At 37.3% G+C, this 19696-nt stretch overlaps 1 protein-coding gene and 1 long non-coding RNA gene across 7 annotated transcripts in view; one reads left to right on the forward strand and one right to left on the reverse strand.

The window, feature by feature from the left end:
• LOC311630442 overlaps positions 1-19696 on the forward strand; it is a 930538-nt gene that overhangs the window by 883648 nt on the left and 27194 nt on the right. The gene's annotated exons all lie outside the window — the stretch shown is intronic.
• The window catches only part of VPS13A (vacuolar protein sorting 13 homolog A), a 185468-nt gene that overhangs the window by 115631 nt on the left and 50141 nt on the right, over positions 1-19696 (reverse strand). For all 6 annotated transcript variants that reach the window (XM_084899409.1, XM_084899408.1, XM_084899406.1 and 3 more), the window contains exons 22-28: positions 16990-17107; positions 14329-14467; positions 7201-7282; positions 5464-5618; positions 5022-5178; positions 1808-1887; positions 57-116 (exon numbers count right to left, since the gene is read on the reverse strand). In XM_084899409.1, the coding sequence (XP_084755535.1) occupies positions 57-116; positions 1808-1887; positions 5022-5178; positions 5464-5618; positions 7201-7282; positions 14329-14467; positions 16990-17107 (791 nt within the window). The remainder of the gene's footprint in view (positions 1-56; positions 117-1807; positions 1888-5021; positions 5179-5463; positions 5619-7200; positions 7283-14328; positions 14468-16989; positions 17108-19696) is intronic.

Here is a 19696-nt window from a genome sequence, read left to right on the forward strand (position 1 = left end):
TATATTATTCACTTAGAAATACTGTACCTAATTTAAAAATTATTATTCACTTGTACCTTAATAAGTTGTTCAACATTGTTAGAGGCATTTTTCAAGTTGGGTACATTCTTTTCAGCCTACCCAAAGAGAATAAAAGAAATCTGTTAGAAATCTTTAAAAAACAGATGTAAATACAGCTATATAATGATCCTAATAGACATGTATAGAAACTTCCAGCTATTTATACATATAATTACCTAAATGAACAATTGCTTACACAGAGCAAAAGAAATTTGGCAGATGGCAAGTATTAAATTATCAAGAGTAAAAAATTAAATGTTAGTATGGAGAACAATCATTGTCATCAAGGTCCTCACTAATTCTATCTGTATGTGAAAACAAAATTTGTGACAAAAATGTCCATCAAATATTTAAATATTTTGTGCTAATTACTCTTTCAGCATTATCTTACTATGAAGCAATTGTTAAAATAACTAGAGGCCCGGTGCACGGAAACTTGTGCACTTGGGAGTGGGGAGTCCCTTGGCCTGGCCTGTGCCCTTTACAGTCTGGGACCCCTTGGGGGATGTCCACCTGCCAGCTTAGGCCCGTTCACCTTAGGATCAAGCCTAAGCTGGCAGCCAGAGATTCCTCTGGCAGCCTGGGAGCCCTTGGGGGATGTCAATGGACATCCTTAGCATTGCCGAGGAGGTGGGAGAGGCTCCTGCCATTGCGGCTGTGCTCACAGCTGTCAGCCCAGCTTGTGGCTGAGCCAAACTCCCCCTGTGGGAGTGCACTGACAACCAAGGGTCAGCTCCTATGTTGAGCATCTGCCCCTGGTGGCCAATGTGCGTCACAGCAACCAGACTTTCCTGGTTTTTCCATCTTTAGGGTCAATTTGCCTATCACCCTTTTATTATATAGGATTATATAGGACTAGAGGCCAGATGCACGAAATTCGTGCATGGGGGGTTCCCTGTCAGCCCAGGCTGCACCCTCTTCAATCCAGGACCCCTCAGGTGAAGTCGGACATCCCTCTCACAATCCGGGACCACTGGCTCCTAACTGCTCAAACTGCCTACCTGCTTGATCACCCCTAACCACCCCCCTCCCCCCCACCAGTGGCCTGGTCACCCCCAACTGCCTCCCCTGCTGGCCTGGTTGCCCACAACTGCCCCCCAACAGCCTGGTCATCCCTCACTGCCCACAGCCCCCCTACCCCCCGCTGGCCTGGTCACCCCACACAGCTCGCTGCTCAGTCGTTTGGACGGCCCTCACTAACCCGGCCCCTGCCAGTCTGGCTGCCCCATGCAGCCTGTTTGGCCATCCGTTCAGTTGTTTATGTTGTGACGGTCACTTAGGCTTTTAGACAGATAGATAGATAGATAGATAGATAGATAGATAGAAAGAAAGAAAGATAGATAGATGTGGCACTTACATAAAAATAGGTCAATGAAAACATGGACTAAATCATAAGTATACCACAGTACATATAAAGATACACATGAAAAAAAAATGGATATCATAAGTCAATAGAAAAGAGAGTCACTGACACTAGGAAAATTAGGTGATTTCAGAACAATTGTAGGAAATTTATGATGTGAGATGAAGTGAAAGCATCTCACATCATATATCACAATAAATAGGATCAAGACTAAAAAATTTCTATTTAATAGAGCACAAAACAAAACACTCTTAAAGTTTTAAGCATTATAGAGATTTCAATAGAATCATGATTAAACTAAATCTCACTAAACTTACAAAATTTGATTATAACATTTTAGGTGCACATATACCACAGCAAGCAGATATAAATGGTACTGCTTACCTTCACATACTCTAGTGTTAACAGATCTTCCATTGTGTTATCCAGTGTTGTAATCAAATAAACTGCCTTTTCATTTATATCTAAAAATAATTTTTAAAATTATTCTCTCATAGTAAAACTAAGTGAGTATAAATGCAGGCAATACTATTAAACATAAAATTGGAAAAGAAGAATTTTCTATATCAGTTCTGAGCTTTGGATTCTATCTTACCCAGGTCAGGTCTATTGTCCTTTATTTTAAACTCTAAAAACATAATTCTCCTCACAATTTATTTCCCTTCTCTTATCCAAAATGCTAAAAACATAGTTAAGAGGTAAGCTTTAAAAAAAAAAAAAAAAAAAAAGTAGCAATAAGTTAAAAAAAAAAAAAAAAAAAAAAAGCATAATGGCTAATGTGAACAATGAAAAGATATGAAGAGAATTCTGGCCCTGAGCTACTGAAATAGTTTCAAAAAAATTGATCAGACTCCCGGAAAACCTAATTGTTGAAAAGAAATCAACTAGGTATGTTACAAGAAACTAAGTTTTGCTGTATATTAATAAAGATTAAAATAAACCCTGTAGCATATAATCAAATGTTACTATGGTAGTTGTATTATTGCTTCTGTTTAAAATCTACTAAGTGGGAGATTGCTAGAGAATAGTATCATATCTAATAAAAGAGTAATATGCAAATTGACCATACCTCTGCTACACCAACAAACCATGCCCACCAGCCATGCCCACCAGCCAATCAGAGCAAATATGCAAATAAACCCAACCAAGATGGCTACAGACACAGAGAGCAGGAGGGAGGCTTGGGTTTCCCCAGCAATGGAGGAAGCCAAGCTTTCCACCTGCCCTTGCAGGCCTAAGCCTCCACTCAAGGCTACAAAGTTTAAATTAATGAAGGTAAGCAAATTCCAACAGAAATGGCTGCAGCCATGGAGCAAGAAGAAGGCTTGGCTCTGCTCCAGGCTACAAAGTTTCAATCGTAGAAGATACATAAATCTTAGATACCAGGGCCTCTGCTTGGGTTGCCAGGGGGCTTGGCCAGCCTGCAAACCACCACAGGCTCTTTGCCCAGTTCACCCCACACCCCAAAGGAACCCTCACCCTGATCTGGGGCACACTTCAGGGCAAACCAGGCCCCACCCATGCACTAGAACTCTATCCTATCTAATAAAAGAGTAATATGCAGATTGATCATCACTCCAACACACAAGATGGCTGCCCCCATGTGGTCAAAGATCCTGCCCCCATGTGGACACATGATGGCCACCACAAGATGGCCAGCAGGGGAGGGCAGTTGAAAGGGACCAGGCCTACAAGGGAGGGCAGTTGGGGGCGATCAAGTCTGCAGGAGAGGGCAGTTTGGGGTAACCAGGTTGGCAGAGGAGGAAAGTTGGGAAGGCTAGTTAGGGGCAAAAAGGCTGGCAGGTGAGCAGTTAGGCATCAATCAGGCTGGAAGCAGAGTGATTAGGGGGTGATCACACTGTCAGGCAGAAGCTGTTAGGGGCAATCAGGAAGGCAGGCAGGCAAGCAGTTGGGAGCCATCAGTCCTGGATTGTGAGAGGGATGTCCGACTGCTCATTTAGGTCCGATCCCACAAGGGGTCCCAGATTGAACAGGGTGCAGGCTGGGCTGAGGGACACCCCACTCCATGCACGTATTTAGTGCACCGGGCCTCTAGTTCTATATAATAAAGAGGTAATATGCAAATTGACCATCAGTCCAACACACAAGATGGCCACCCCTATGTGGACACAAGATAGTTGCCACAAGATGGCCAGCAGGGGAGGGCAGTTGTGGGTGATCAGGCCAGTAGGGGAGGGCAATTGGGAGGGACCAGGCCTACAAGGAAGGGTAGTTAGGGGCAATCAGGCCTGCAGGGAAGGATAGTTGTGGGAACACAGGCCAGTAGGGAGGGCAGTGGATGGGGACCAGGTCTGCAGAGAGGGCAGTTGAGGGCGACCAGGCCTGCAGGGAGGGAAGTTTGGAGGGACCAGCCAGCAGGGGAGAGTAGTTAGGGGTGACCAGGCTGGCAGGGGAGAGCAGTTAGGAGTGACCAGGCTGGCTTGGGAGGGCAGTTACGGACAACCAGGCCTGCAGGGGAGGACAATTGTGGAGGGAAGGACCAGGACTTCAGAGGAGGGTAGTTGGGAGGAACCAGGCCTGCAAGGACAGTTAGGAGTGACCAGGCCAGCAGGGGAGGACAGTTAGGGGCAACCGCCCCGCCCCCTCCTGACCCCCATGAACGAATTTCATGCACTGGCCTCTAGTTTAAGATAATAAATTTGTATTTTAAAAAATATATTTTATTGACTTTTTTACAGAGAGGAAGGAAGAGAGATAATTAGAAACATCGATCAGCCACCTCCTGCACACCCCCTACTGGGGATAAGCCAACAACCAAGGTACATGCCCTTGCCTGGAATCGAACCTGGGACCTTTCAGTCCACAGGCCAATGCTCTATCCACTGAAACAAACCAGTTAGGGCAAATTTGCATTGTTTTAAGACACTGAGTTTGTGGTAATATGTTATAGTATAATATCAACTAGACACTCGGTGCACAGGAATCGGGCCTAAGCTGGCATTCAGACATCCCTCTCACAGTCCGGGACTCTCAGTCCAGGACCTCTTGCTCCTTACGGCCTGCCTACAGCAGAGGTGTGAGAGGCTCCCACCATCAGTGCTGCGCTTGCCAGCCACAAGCCAGGCTCGCTGCTTCTTAGCACTGCCATGGAGGTGGGAGAGGCTCCTGTCACCACCTTTGTGCTTGCCAGCTGTGAGCTCGGCTGGCTTCTAGCCTAGCGGCGCTCCCCCTGCAAGACGCACTGACCACCAGAGGTCAGCATCTGCCCCCTGGTGGTCAATGTGCCAGTTGTTCTGCTGTTCAGTCAATTTGCATATTAGTGTTTTATTATATAGGATAGAAAACAAATTCAGTGTTGAAGGATTAAGTAGATTTAAAATTTAACTGTGACTATTTTATTGACCATAATAATAATAAATTATCTTCATCTTCTATCTGGTCTACCTAGATTCTCAAATGTAAGATAAAAGATAATTATAGGTAGATAGGTAGAGATGTAGATATATACTAATTCATAATATAATATTTTCCTGAGAATCTTTTAAAAAAATATATTTATTTAATGCCTAAAGTATTAAGAACTCTACAGTAGGTAGTCAATTACTAAAATTACTTATTTTAAAAAAGAGATTCTTACCTAAGTATTCTGGGCATTTTAAGCAGAATTCTTTCAAAAAGGCATTGGCTTTCAAATCAAATGTTCTAAGTTCTACTTCTGTGCCCAATCCTAAGACAACAATTTCTACCACAGGTAATTCACAATCCTCAACAAGGTGGTAAAACTGAACCGATACCTGGAGAAGAAAAAAGAAATGATAATTATTTAAATCAAACAACTGCTTATGTAGATGATGGTTATATATGGATTTATGAGGTATACATACATATGACATAAATATTTAAAATTTAGGAATGATTTTATAAGCACACAAACATACATATATATACACACACAAAAAAGAAAGGACAACACAATAACATCTGGATTCAGTGTAAACAGAACCTATAAGTAATAACACTATATAAATAAGTTGTGAATAGAAATAATAAACAAATATCAACTTTACAATGGTACATACCTCTGGCACTTCAAATCTTATTTTATACTGAATCATATTTTTTGAAGAATCCAGTTCTGGAAGCTTATTTTGTTGACAACTTTTAACACTAGCAGTTGACTGAAAATATTCTTCCAAAGGACTACATGGTGCATCATAAAATTCCTCCTCTGACTCTAAATATCAGAGAACATTGTGTAAGTCAATAACCAATGATTTACTTAATAACATATTTATAATTTTTCTAAAGTAAATATAAGCACTAACACACTAGGGTCTTTTTTTTATTAATATAAAGATAAAAAACAAATCTTAAAAATAGAGAGATTATATCTGAACAAATAACATTTTTAATGACAAGAAAGTATTGAAAATTATAAAATGCAAAGTTTACTTAATGAACATCACCTTTTAAAATCATTGGTCTATCTAAAGCTAGTTAAATTTTATAGCAAATGACAATGTGAGTGATTACCACATTATGAACATGCAAAGGAACAAACTAACATGCTCATTCTACCTGGAGCAAAAAAGGACTTAGTTACAAACTCTGCAGTATTAAAAGCAGAAGGCAGGTCTGGAAGTTGGAATGAATAAACTGAGATGGAATACTATGTCACACACACACACACACAGCCCAGTACACAACATTTGTGCACTGGGGCGGGGGGAAGGGGATCCCCTCAGACGAGCCTGCATCCTCTCGCAGTCCGGGACCACTTGGGCAATGTCTGCCTGCCCGCAAACATCCCCTGAGAGGTCCTTAGTGCTGCTGTGTATAGTGCTGTGTATAGTGCTGCTGTGGAAGCTCCCACCTCCACCGTGTGTATATTGTGTGTGTGTGTGTGTGTGTGTGTGTGTGTGTGTTTCTAGAATTTGTTACTGAAAAAGAACTCAGAAACTAGTAAAACCATTAAAAGTAAGTTTAAAAGAAGCTAAAACCAGCTCAAGTATATCCCTAATAACCTAAGACAGAATTTAGAGTAGATAATCTCAAAAACATCCCCTCCTTTCTCAACCCTCCCTCCCTTCCCTTCCCTCCTTGTCACCACACACAAAGGAAAATATTCTCTACAAACCTGAGAATCAACATAGCAATTTCTGTTATTTAACACTTAGGAATTTTAAAAGTCTTAAAACTGAAAAATATATTCATTTTTATATCCAAAGTAGCCAAGAAAAAGCAGTTTTTTTATGTCAAAATATTTAGCAGTTTTCATACATTAAGTATATATTAAGACTTGATTTTATTCCTTTAATAAAATATGAAAATATAAAAACTAAAAACTTACAATAACAAAATTCTCCACATAACTAACACATTATAATAGCGTGTTTCCCCGAAAATAAGACATCCTCCGAAAATAAGACCTAGCGCATGGAAAAATAAGACATCCCCTGAAAATAAGATCTAGAGCATCTTTGGTGGGGGAAATTAATATAAGACACTGTCTTATTTTCGGGGAAACAGGGTAGCTACAAAGTTTCATGGGATCTCTTGGCTTACAGCAGAATTAAGATAATTTAATTACCAGTGGTTCTTGCAATTGAGTTCAACTTTTATGCACCAAAATTGCCACTGGAAAAGTACCTTTAAGGAACACCCAAATTATACTGTTTTAAAGAAATTTTAATAAAATTTCTGGAAATCAAAAGTATCTGCTATTGCCTGAAATTTTTATATGGTTTCAAAATAAAAATTATTCCTGTAAAGATATTTATAATAAAGAAAATTTCCTAAAGTGGTTTTCATTTTACCATATTCAACACTTGCAAGTTCCAAGAGAGGAATCACTTTCTGTGAAATCTGTGATGCTCCCAAAGAAGTGGACCTTTGCATCTGAAAGAAAAGGAATTCACTTTTTGTTAGCACGAAGATTTTTTATTCAAAGTTCTAAGACAACTGTGATTCCCAGGGAGGAAAAAAGAGAGAAATCCAGTCCGAATTAGACAACTACATTATAAAATGTATATTTAAAGAAGTGTTTTTACAATATCAGAGTTAAGTATAAACTGCAGAACTATTTTAACTTTTGTTGTTGAGAGGCTTTGAATAGAAAGAGATCTTAGATATATCTAAACTCAGCATCTTACAAAATAAGAAAGCCACCTTTATGATAAACAAAATTCTCAATATTTAAAGCTTCACTAGTTGAGGAGTTGCAGTTTTTATTTTTAACTTTTAAAAGATATTTCAGTAAATATCTTTACTGTTCTGGGAAATATAGCATACAAAAACATGTAATACAGTCAACTATCAGGACGTGTGGGCTGGGGGGCAACTCATGTTAAGAGTCTGCCTCCTGGTGATCAGTGCACATCACAACAACCAGTCATTCCAGGCATTACGTCCTAATGGTCATTTGGCTTTTATATAATAGTAGCCCGGTGCACAAATCCATGCGCCAGTAGCTCACCAGCAACTCACTGCCACCCTCCTGTAGACCCCCCCTTCCCACCGCCCTCCCAATAGCTTGCTGCCGTCCCTTCCTGTAGCTCTCCGCTGCGCTTGTAGTCAGTAGTTCGCTGCCACCCTCCTATAGCTCTCTGCCCATTGTCCTGCCTTCCTGTAGCTCCCTCCAACTCCTGCCAGCCCCCCCTAGCTTGCTGCCCTGCCCCCTCCTGTAGCTCTCCACTGTCTGCTTGTAGCTCGCTGCCCCACCCTCCGGCTGATCCGTGATCCAGGCTTTATGTGGTCGGTCATTACGCTTCCTGGTGCAACAACCATTTGCATATTACATAGGATAGATTCTATGCCCCTATAGCACTTTCTTGAATAAAGTAGTTATAAAATAAACCTTAACATCAAGTATTAGATATTCTCCATTATTCTTATCCAAAATTGTTTTGGCTGGTATGTATCTTTTGCATTACCATACGTACTTTATAGGCACTTGTTAGTTTCCAGGAGAAAAGTCTTTTGGTATATTGGTTATAAGAAATCCAAGGGGGTGGGAAACCAAGATGGCGGCATAGGTAAACACCTAACTGCAGCCTCACACAACAATTTCAAAAAATACAACTGAAATCCAAAATGGACGTTATCCAGAACTACAGGAAAGTTGACTGACTGGAAATTCTACAATGAGAAGGAAAGAGAAAACCAGAAGGAAAATCAGAAGAGCTGTAAAAGCCTAAGGTACATGGTGCACACGTTAGGGAGAGGATGGAGTTGGAAAGGAGAGGGCGGCTGAGTGCCTGGCTGGCATTCCCTAGCGGGAAGGAGATAAAAGCTCCAGACTGTGCTAAACCCCAGTTCTGACTGCACTGAACCCCAGTTCTGGAAGAGACCTTGGGGACCCAGGCTCATTCAGAGGGAATCTAGGCTGTAAGGCGGAAACTCAGGGGAGTGGCGAAAGGCAGAGTCCCAGAGGCAGGCACGTTGCGTGTAGAGGACAGACTGTTGACTGTGCCGCTGGATTGCCTTAGTGGGAAGGAGACAAAAGCTCCGGACTGCACTGAACCCCACTTTCAACTCCACTTCCAACTGAACTGAACCCCAGTTCTGGGCTCATTGGGGGAGAGACTAGACTGTCTGGTAGCGAGTGAAACTCGAGGGCACCTTTCTCTCATAGGTGCTTACAGCGAGTACCAAAGGACACTGAGGAACACTGAGACTCAGGAACCTCATAGGGCGGGGCTGACGGGAAACCAAGGCTGTAGGCTCCACCCTGAAACTCCACCCAATCCAAGCTGAACACAGAGGCTTTTGCAATTTTCCAAGTCTAGTCAAATAAGGCTGTCTCCTGGCATAGGCACAGCTGATCCTCACAGCCAATTGGCCTGGAGGTCAGTTCCTCCCAGGGATACCAACAACAATGAAGACTTAACTACAATAAGGCTGTACACACAGTCCACAAAGGGGTGTATCAAGAGTGTCCACCTCAGGTAACTGGGAGGCTGACCCACTCAACCATATAGGACACTTTAGCACACAAAGCCACCCTAACAACTCAGGGAAGCTGCAAAAATGCCGAGACAAGGAAATAGATCACAAATGAAAGAAATGGAGGACAACAAGCGACTGGATATAGAGTTCAAAACCACGGTTATAAGGTTTTTCAAGAATTTCCTAGAAAAGGCCAATAAAATAAACGAGACCTATGAGGATATGAAAAGGGATCTGTATACATTGTCTGAAATAAAAACTATTATACAGAGTCCTAAAAACAGAATGGAAGACCGCAAAAATCAAGTCAAAGATTTGGAACATAAAGAGCCAGAGAACACTCCTCCGCAGAAGGAAGAAGACAAGAGAATCCAGAAAGTTGAAGATAATGTAAGAAACTCTGGGACAACTTCAAGCGAACCAACATCAGAATTATGGGGGTCCCAGAAGAAAGAGAGCAAGATACCGAGGGGGGAAAAATAAGGAACATTTGTGATAATATGAACAATAAAGATTTATTTTTTAAAAAATAAAAGTAAAAAAAAAAAAAAGAAAGGAAGAAAGAAAGAAAAAAAGAAAAGAAAAGAAAAGAAAAGAAACGAAACACATGGAGTTTGGTGAAAATTGCAATGTTAATTAACTCAGCCTTCCAAACTTGCTTGATTATGTATATCATTCCATCTAGTTAGATCTTTTTTCCCCCAGAAATGATTTATAAGTATAAAGGATATGTAGTTCATTAATTTTTCCTATGTATAATATTTTAACTTCTTTTAATGCTATTATAAGTGGAATTTTTTCTTAATTTCATTTTTAGAAACAACTAATTATTTGTTAAACAATTAATTATTTGATACATTGATAACGTATCCTGAAACCTTGCTAAACTTGCTTACTTTTCTAGTAGTATTTTGCACATTCCTTAGAACTTTGTGCATAAAAGATCATATAATCTGCAAAGAAAGAGAGTTTTAATTTTTTCTTTCCATCCTGTCTTTATTCTTCTTAACTATTACTGCAGAGACTAAAACCTTCAGTATATAAGTCTAAATAGAAGTAGTGAGAAAAGATATTCTTGCACTATTCTTGATTTTATGAAAAGATGATATGGAAAACATTTAGTGTTTTTCAAATTAAGAATGATATCAGCTATAGGTTTTTATCCAAGACTAGAGGCCTGGTGCACGACATTCATGCACTGGGGAAAGGGAAATCCCTCAGCCTGGCCTGCACCCTCTCGCAGTCCAGGACCTCTTGTTCCTTACCACCTGCTTGCAGCTGAGGAAGGAAAGGCTCCTGCCACTGCTTCTGCCCTTGCCAGCCATGAGCCAGCTGAGTGGCACCCCCCGGTGGGAGTGGCACTGACCACCAGGGGACAGCTCCTACATTGAGCGTTCGGTTGATTTGCATAGTAGCCTTTTATTATATAGATGTTCTTTACCAGGTAGTGATGCTACTTTCACCCCTGTTTGTTAACAGTCTTTAGTATAAATAATTGTTGGATACTGTAAATACTTTTTCTTCTACTGAGATGATCAAGATACTTTTTCTCCTTTACTCTATGAATGTGGTTAATAACACAGACTGGTGAACCATATTTGCTTTCTTAAAGTAAATGCATTTGGTTATAGTATAATATACTCTTTATATATCATAATATCTGGTTGTACTATTTGTTAAGGATTTTTACATCTGTGTTAATGAACACAGTAGTCTACAGATTTCTCATAATTCCTTTGTCAGGATACAATAGAATAATGCATGCAAAGAAACAAGAAAGTGTGATCCATGCACAGTAAAAAATAAAATAAAAAAATAAAATAAAATAAAAATAGCAGAAAACAGGGTAAGAGAAATCACATGTATTGGGCTTAACTGCAAAAACTTTAAACTGTCTTAAATACTCTCAGCTAGAAAGAACTGTGAAGAATTAAAGATAAATAAAATAGTGAGGTCACAATAAGTAGAATATATCAAGAAGATAGGCATTATAAAAAGAAATCAAACAAAAATTCTAGATCTGAAAAGTACAATAACTTAAAAAAAATACATTAGAAAGTGCTGGCAAGGTTGCAGAGAAAAAGGAACCCTCGTGCACTGCTGGTGGGAATCCAGACTGGTGCAACCACTGTGGAGAATAGTATGGAGTTTCCTCAAAAAACTGAAAATGGAACTCCCATTTGACCCAGTAATCCCACTCCTAGGATTATATCCCAAGAAACTAGAAACACCAATCAGAAAGGATATACGCACCCCTATGTTCATAGCAGCACAATCTACAATAGCTAGGATTTGGAAACAGCCTAGGTGCCCGTCAGCAGATGATTGGATCAAAAAACTATATGGTATATCTACACAATGGAATACTATGCTGCCATAAAAAAGAAGTAATTCTCATTATTTGCAGCAACCTGGATGGAATTGGAGAACATCATGCTGAGTGAAATAAGCCAGTCAATGAAAGAGAACCACCACATGACCTCACTCATTTATGGATAATAAAGAACATTATAAAGTGATGAACCAAAAGATAAGATATAGAGACAGTAAAGCAATAAGCAGACTGTCAAATTACAGAGGAGAGGGGAGGGAGATCTGGGGGAGATAAGAGATCAACCGAAGAACTTGTATACATGCATATAAGTACAACCAATGGACACAAAACTCTGGGGAGGGAGGGTATGTATGGGGGGGGGGGGAGGCGGGCAATGGTAAAATATGTACACAGATAATAATTTAATAAAAAAATAAAATTAAATAAAAAAATTTTAAAAAATGCATTAGAGAATTTCAGTAAGATATTTGAGCTAGCAGAAGAAAGAATCAGAAAATTAAGATAGATCAATCAAAATTGACAGGAAGTGAACAAAGCCTATGAGACCGTGGAGTAAATATATGAATTATGAAAATCCCAGCAAAACAGAAATGGGACAGAAGAAAAAGTCTTCAAAAATAATAGTAAAAAAATAACAGCCAAATATGATAAAAAAAAAAACATGAATAAAAAAAGCAAAAAAAAGTTTACTAAAATAAAAGTAGCATATGCTCTAACATAATCAGTAAATGATACGCAACTAAGGAAGAAGACAGTCTCCTTATACCAGATATCATTAAATTAACAGATTTCTCATCAGAAACCAGGACGGACAAAAAGTAATGGAATGACAATTAAAGGACTTTTTGACCATATGTTAGGCAAAGGTTTCAGATGAGATAAAAAGCTTCATCCATTAAAAATATGTATATTGTAGCTGAAACTGGTTTGGCTCAGTGGATAGAGCGTAGGCCTGTGGAATGAAAGGTCCCAGGTTCGATTCCAGTCAAGGGCATGTACCTTGGTTGCCGGCACATCCCTAGTGGGGGGTATGCAAGAGGCAGCTGATCGATGATTCTCTCTCATCGGTGTTTCTGACTCTCTATCCATCTCTCTTCCTCTCTGTAAAAAAAATCAATAAAATATATATTTTTTAAAAATATGTATATTGTATAAATTAAGTTTCATCAGAATTAAAACCTCTGCTCTTAGAAGAGATCTATAACCTCTGCTCTTAAAAAAATAAGCTCAGCAACAGACTATGCAAAAATATAGCAACACACTAAAGTGTTTAGGATAATGGTACAACACATCAGTAACTTACTCTCAAATGGTTTGAAGAAAAAAACTTCTTTACACTACTTTTACAACATTTCTATAAGACTGAAATTATTTTAAAGGAGAGTGTTAAACATAAAAAATCAGAATGTTAAAAGGACAAAAAAAAGCAAATGGATATTTTTTTTTGAAATTCATGTGTAAGGAGAAGGCATATAATATAAAACCCAGAAATCATGAAGAAAAATTTAATAACTTTGACTACATAAAATATAAAAATTTTGGCATGGCAAAAATAAATATATCAGATATTAAAAAATAACATTTTTAAAAAAGTGCTAATTCCTTAGCTAAAAAAACAAAACTCAACAAAAGACACAGTTGTTTTCAAAAATAAAAATTTTTATACCCAATATACTTATGAAAATAGGTTTCATATTATTTATAAAAAAATTTTCATCAAAACCACAAGATAACATTCTTTCATTTAGTAGAATTTAACCTTTGTTAATAGTTAAGATTAATGAGAGTGGATAAACATTTACTAATTACTATTGGTGGGACTATAAATTATTACTCAAATTAGAACAGAAATTGGGCAAAGTTCATAAAATTATAAAATTTATAGTTTTTTACTCAACAATTCTACTTCTAGGAATTTATATAATAATTAAAAATATACCCAAATATATGTACAAGGAAGTTAAAAACTATTATTTTTATAACTATGAACACTCATAACAATACGAATGCCCATCAAAATGGGTTTATGTTAGTAAAAGGATAGTATACTCACATAATTCAATACTACAGGCTGGGACAAAAGTAGGTTCATATAGAAAATACCAAAATAAACTCTGTACTCAAAACTATAAATCAACTTTTGCCCCATCCTGTATATCACCATAAAAAAAGAATAAGGTAGATCTGTGCTAACATGAAAATATCTTTAAGGTGTGTAACATAGGTAATTATGGTTAAAGAATACAACAGATTCAAAACAGTAAGTATATTCCCAAATACATAAATTTTAAGAGCACTATATATATACTTGTATGTCCACAATATATATAGTTGTATGTACACATAAACAGGTGCATATGTTTATATGTGTGTGTACTAGCATATGCCATAAACATTTTAAGAAAACTAGAGATGCTGTGATTAATAGTGTTATCACTGAGGAGAAAAATTAAAGGTTGGAAAAGTGAAGATAAGTAGAGATCATTTTTCTTTACGATATGTATCTTTTACTTCATCATTTGCTCTTTTAAAATGTAGTAATTTTTAAAGGTCTATTTATAATGAATTGAGTTGTTTTTACCTTAAATTTCTGTGGTTGTTCAAATACTATTTCTGAATTCTTTTTAATTTTTGCTTTTGTTAATTTTATAAATAACATTACCTGAAATGGCTTGACAGGGGCATGTACTTCAGGTGCAGGTGTGGGTTTTGGAATGCTTTCAATCAATTCCAAAATTCCTTGCAGTTTTTTATCTGAGATTCGCAAAGAAATCAGCGGTAACTTTCCAAAAATCTTGAATCTATTTCAAAAAAAGAGGAATCACTATAAAGCAAATGAATTTAACAAAATAATTCTAAAATTTGTAAGAAGAGGCAAAAGAACAAAATAGCGAATATTAGAGGAGAAGAACAAGGTTGGAAGACTGATACTCCCTGATTTCAGGACTTACTATAAAGCTACAGTAAATAAGACACTAATATTGGTAAAAAATAGATAGATAGATAGATAGATGATAGATAGATAGATAGATAGATAGATAGATAGATAGATAGATAGATAGGTAAACAAATAGATCAATCAGCCAGAAGAGAGGGCCCTTGAATAGAACCCCATAAATACAGTCAACTGATGTTGGACCAGGCTCCAAACGCAATAAAATGGAGCAAAGACATTCACTTCAACAAATGGTGGTGGACACCTAAATGCAAGAGAAATGAACCTACACAACAGACCTTAACCCTTCAAAAACTCAAAATGGATTACAGACCTAGATGTAAAACAAAAAATGATAGAACTCCAAAAGATAAATTCAAGAAAACCTACATGACTTTACACATGGCCATGACCTCTTTTTATGCAAAGGCACAATTCATGAAAAAAAAAAATTTGATAAGCTAGACCTCATTAAAATTAAAACTTCTGCTCCACAAAAGACAGACAATGAGATACCACAACACACTTATTAGAATGATCAAAATCTGGAATATTGATAATAGCAAATAATGGCAATGGTGTGGAACAGCAGGAACTCTCATTCGTTGCTGTTGGAGATGCAAAAAGGGGCAACCACTTTGGAAGAATTTTGGTGGTTTCTCCCAGAAGTCAACATTATTTAACAATAGATCCAGCTTCGGATCTATTTCAACTCTTTTGGCTTATTTTTTCATGAATTGTGCCTTTGTATAAAAAGAGGTCATGGCCATGTGTAAAGTCATGTAGGTTTTCTTGAATTTATCTTTTGGAGTTCTATCATTTTTTGTTTTACATTTAGGTCTGTGATCCATTTTGAGTTTTTGAAGGGTTAAGGTCTGTTCTCTAGGTTCATTTTTATGTCCCCAGAAAAACCAACACACAACTGTTTATAATATATTTACTCAATTTTATATGAATGAAGCTTATCCACATAAACTTTATATTCCAACTGTATAGTCAAAACCTGGAAACAACCAAGATGTCTGTCAGTAGGTGACTCGATAAACTATGGTACATGAGACAATGGAATATTATTCAGAACTAGAAAGAAATGAGCTATGAAGTCATGAGAAGACATGAAAGAACTTTAAATGCATATTACTAAGTGAAAGATGCCAATCAGAAAATGCAACAATATTGGCTTTAGCTGGTTTGTCTCAGTTGGTAAAGCGTCAACCTATGAACTGAAGGGTCCCAGGTTCAATTCCAGTCAAGGGCACATGCCAGGTTGTGGGCTTGATCCCCAATAGGTAGCATGCAGGAGGCAGCCAATTCATGATTCTCTCGCATCATTTATGTTTCTATCTCTCTCTCCCTCCTTCTTCCTCTCTGAAATCAATAAAAATATATCTTTTAAAAAGGCAACATTTTGTGTGACTCCAACTACAAAAAATTCTGGAAAAGGCAAAACTATGAACACAGTAAAATAGTGTCTGCCGGGGCTTAAGGATGGCAGAAGAATAAACAGGTGGATCACAAAAGATTTTTAGGACAGTGAAAATACTCTAGGTGATACACTCTATATGACAACAAAAAGATGAATACAGGTCTTTAGGCATGTGTCCAAACCCATATGATGTACCTTAAGAGTGAACTGCAGTGTAAACTATGGACATGGGGTGATTATGATATGTTAATATAGGTTCATCAACTGTAACAAATGTACCACTCTGGTGGAGGATATAGTTGATAGGGGAAGCTATGAACAGGTGGATGCAGCAGGTATATGTGAGATCTCTGTATCTTCCTATCAATTTTTCTGACCATAAAACTGCTCTAAAATAAAATCTTTCAAAAATAATAATAATAAAAGAGCATCCACTGAACAATTTCTTAGCCCTGTACTTTTCCTAAAACTCACCTTTTTCAATTCACACACACTGATTGCTACGGTTATCATTCTAAAAGTATATATGAATTCCTAGAGAAAATTATAAGCTTTCTTTTACTACTAACATGAAGTAAAAGAAATTAATTATATGTTTGTGATAAATTCCACACAGAGTAGTTTACCTTAGGGACATATTATGGAATAGTCTCATTAATGTACCTAAACTTTTCAGTTTCTTTAAATATGCCTGTACAATTTGAAGATGATGGAAAGAAGGGAACATTAATGTTTATATGTATAGATTTCAGTTTGTGAAAATAACAAAGTTCTAGAGATGGATAGTGAAGGTTGCCCAACAATATGAATTACTTTATGTCAATGAATTATACAATTAAAAATGGTAAATTTTATGTTATTTATATTTTACCACACACACAAAGAATCAATGAAATATGATATTGCCTTAGTTACAGAATTACTGAGAAAATCTATTACCACATGAAACAGACAATACATACTTAGGCATCCTTATATCCATGAAAACTATGGCCTTAGAGAATTCCACATTGAAGTGCAAAGGTACCAAAACATGCTGTGTAGACATATTGAGTTTTCGTGCTTCTTTCCAATTATCACCTAATTTTAGAAAACAGTACATTTAACACATATGTAATTTGAAAGACACTAAACTTGAAATTATTTTTAATACTTCATAGTCACACAGTGCATGATATGGATAATCTTTAATTCCACATGCCCAGATACACACACACAACAACTGGCAGGTAAATTCTTTCCCTTTCACATTTTATGTCTGCTGCTTCACAAGACTCTGTGTTTTAATAAGAAAAATGCTATTAAAAACTTCATAGTTTTAATCAAATCTACTGCGCATTCACTGGTAATCACTGTAACCAGAAACCTTACCAAAAAACCCAACATGGCTCTAAGGCAATAAATAATGCCTAAAGTAGGGAACATCGCAGTTTTTCAGTATTAACTCACAAAAGCTGCCATTTATCCAAGAGTTATAACTGATACTATTCTAGGCAATGTTTAAACTTTCACTTAATTTTCACAATGATGTATAACCATCTCATATTAGAAAACTGAGACACAGAGGAATTTTATAACTTGCTTATGGCCAAAAAGCTAGGGAGTGACAAAAGCTGAAATTTACATCCAGATCTGGCAACATTCACTGCAGTGTTACAAGCCTACATTTTCAATAAGGCAATGCTAAGTAACTGACAGCATAGCCTTAGAACATTAGATAAAAATCATGGACTCAGACCTGGCTGGCATGGATCAGTGCTTATCCTATGAACCAGGAGATCACAGCTGGATTCCCGGTCAGGGCACATGCCCAGGTTGTGGGCTCAATCCCCAGTGCAGGAGGCAGTTGACCAATGATTCTCTTTCATCCTTGATATTTCTCCCTCTCTCCCTCTCACTTCCTCTCTGAAATAAATACACACACATACACACACACAGACACACACACACACACACACAAAATATTATGAATTCAAGTGCCCAAAATATTACTGGTAAGTGAAAGAAAAAACAGGATATAATACTACATGTCATGTTAAAAATGCATTCAAAATACTCCCACTCATAAGCAACACACAAGCGCATTCTATATGCTTATAGATACATAGAAAAAAAAACAGCAAAAGTTTATGCAGTGAAATATATTACATGCAATATCTCATTTGAACCTAATAATTCCATAAGACAGATAAAATCTTCAGTCAAGAAAAACCAAGTCGCCGGGACCGGTTTGGCTCAATGGATAGAGCGTCGGCTTGGGGACTGAAGGGTCCCGGGTTCGATTCCGGTCAAGGGCATGTACCTTGGTTGCGGGCATATCCCCAGTGGGGGGTGTGCAAGAGGCAGCTGATCGATGACTCTCTCTCTCATCGATGTTTCTAACTCTCTATCTCTCTCCCTTCCTCTCTGTATAAAATCAATAAAATATATTTAAAAAAAAAGAAAAAGAAAAACCAAGTCAACAAAAGATTAGATTCTTGGAGATAGGTAATAAAATGGGTTTTATGATAATTTTTAAATTCTAAACATATTGACATAAAAGGCATATTTCTTGACTTCTCAATTTACAGGTAAAAAATAAGATATTCAGAGCCTGTATTTTAGTATTTATCAAAAGAATTTATGACAATTATATAAAGTAACCTAAAGTCAAAAAACTTTGCTCAAAAAAAGACTTATTTTTTTAAGAACAATTAATGCTTCTCAAAAACATTCCAATGAATTCCAATACTTTCCAGACAATAATGATGTATTTTAATTTTTTTCACAAGTATCTCAATATTTAAATATAAATATAAGCTAATGGGCTTCAAAAACTAGTGACCAAGATATATCAAACATACCAAAGTTTAGTAATTTATTTACTGAAAACAACTTATGAATTTTTTATAAATAATTTACATGTGCCACCCACTATACTCCTTTTACACCAACTGGAATACGATAAAAACAAAAACCAATTTCATTACCCTAAAGCAAATATAGTCAGACAAATAAAACAAAAATGTCCCAGTCCTATATAAACTAACATTTTTAGCATTACTTTTGGTTCTCTATTGCTTCCCCTTTCATTAGTTAGCTCAGTTAATTAAAATCTAACCATATATACACAGAGATATCACTAAAAACAGTCACCAATCCACATTTGGTGATTACCTAAATGTTTACTAACACCAAGGAATTCAAAAGTGAAATTTCACAGTGGAAAGAGGGCTCAGATTCTCAGGGCTCTCTCACTATTCTTTAGTGACTCCTGATAAGTGAATTTCTGGCTCTGTTAACCAGGTCTCTGTCAGAGACTCTTGATTAGCACAACAGAATGAATGGGGTAATTTATGCTCCTCCATCTTGCAGTAACTATTTATGGGTGGGGATGCATAGACTGATTGCATCCACCCTTGAGCAGTTTCTTCTGATTATCCCACTGTGTAATACAAATGTTTTTTAAAATGTGTCAATGTTTTTCTAATCTTATGCAAATGTTGGATAAAAACTGGTCTAGATCAGGATTTGTCAATATCAGCACTACTGGAATTTGGGCCAAAGTTAGTTTTTGTTGACGGTTCCTTCCTCTACATTCTATGTTTAGTAGCATCCCTAACCTTCATCCACTAAATACTAGTGGTGCCCCAACTGTCCAAGTGTTACAACCAAAAATGTCTCAGACAC

This window comes from Pipistrellus hanaki (genome assembly GCF_964339955.1).
Source record: "Pipistrellus hanaki genome assembly, chromosome: 11".
NCBI lineage: Eukaryota > Metazoa > Chordata > Mammalia > Chiroptera > Vespertilionidae > Pipistrellus > Pipistrellus hanaki.